This window comes from Euphorbia lathyris, chromosome 1 (assembly GCF_963576675.1).
Source record: "Euphorbia lathyris chromosome 1, ddEupLath1.1, whole genome shotgun sequence".
Taxonomy (NCBI): domain Eukaryota; kingdom Viridiplantae; phylum Streptophyta; class Magnoliopsida; order Malpighiales; family Euphorbiaceae; genus Euphorbia; species Euphorbia lathyris.
The window spans coordinates 6214530-6216017 of NC_088910.1; the positions used below are offsets into that span (position 1 = coordinate 6214530).

General features: G+C 35.1%; 1 protein-coding gene across 1 annotated transcript; it reads right to left on the reverse strand.

The window, feature by feature from the left end:
• Positions 1 to 523: 523 nt before the first annotated feature.
• LOC136209204 (lachrymatory-factor synthase-like) lies at positions 524 to 1264 on the reverse strand. Its single transcript, XM_066000938.1, has one exon. The coding sequence runs from the start codon at positions 1204 to 1206 to the stop codon at positions 661 to 663; it is 546 nt and encodes a 181-aa protein (XP_065857010.1). The 5' UTR covers positions 1207 to 1264; the 3' UTR covers positions 524 to 660.
• Between the last annotated feature and the right edge of the window lie 224 nt (positions 1265 to 1488).

A 1488-nucleotide genomic window follows, 5' to 3' on the forward strand; every position in this document is an offset into this window, starting at 1 on the left:
GTCGAGGAAATTCTTAACTATTCAGAAGTTAATTAACATTGTGTAAAGCCATAGATCTTAGGACAACATTAATTATTTTAGGAGCAAGAAGACAACACAACATTCTGAAAGACATTAAGATTGATAATTATTTTCAAAACCAGATTTGGAATCTGATCAAGCAAACACAGCAGAGACATTAAAAAAAAAAAAAATTAAAACAATTTTCGTCATGTTTTCGTCTTGGAGACAACAATTTAATTCTAGGTTGTTCAGAATAACCATGACTTTTCAATTTGTCTATACTAGTGTGATAAAGCACTGTTCTCGATGTTATAAATTACATCAATGGTCCTTTAAGTATTAGGAATGCAACATTATCTCAGTGAAAATGTTTGTGATCTACACCAAAATTTAGATTGTGAATCTCGAAGTACTGATATTTGACAATTATTTTCGCAACTAAAGTAATGGTACATAACTAAAATCTATGGACATGAAAACAGAAACCAACACGAACACAAACACAAATTGAGAACTGACATTAGAAAATGTTAGTTCTAACACATAACTTTCATAAAACAGCCTTCAAACGAAATCAGATACAGACACGAAACCAACACCGACACAAACACGAACACGAACACGAACACGAACACGAAACTTACAAGTAGAATCTGATCAGGCAGAGACAGAAGAGACAGTAGTGACAGCAAAATAAGCTTGAATCATTTCAACCATGCCATTGAGTAAAAAAGCACGATGAACTTCAAAATCCACAAATGTCATCCCTTCAATTGGATCTGAAATATAAGACCACTCAATTCTACAAACTTCTCCATCTCCTTCAACTTCAACTGCTCTGAAAGCTCCTTCATAAGATTTAATTCCAAAGTTATTATCAATCACTTCATAGCTCAGAAACCGTTCTCTTTCATCAATAATCACTAATTTCTCATCTGCCCAAATTGCAACCTTCTTTTTCTCCACTGTATCGGCGAGGGAGGACGGTGGTGGTTGTTCTTCTTCGGTGGTGGTTGTAACACAGTGGCCTATATGGCGGACGAGGCCAGGTTTACCATCTTCTCCTTCCACTTTAATACACTGATCAACATTAGGCATACATTTTTGTAAGTTGCAGAAATCAGCTAAAAGAATCCATACTTGATCTGCTGTTATGCCTTTCACCTCTGCTGATACCTTCCCTTTCCATTTCTCATCTGCCATTGCACTACGAAATAGATTCTGTTTTGCTTGCTGTTTGTTATTATGGACAATGGATGACGCCTTCTTATAACATGTAGATTGTTTTTTTAAAGCATTATTGCCTCATTCATCTATGGAAAATGTTGATTTTGCCCTCCTGATCTATTATATTATAATGTTTGTCCCCTATCAAAATTAGTGAAATTCAAGCAATGTAACTGTACCACCCTGATATAATACCATGTAGATATTATCTGCTTTGGTCCAATTACAAAACGCGTATGGATGTATTGGATTCACATC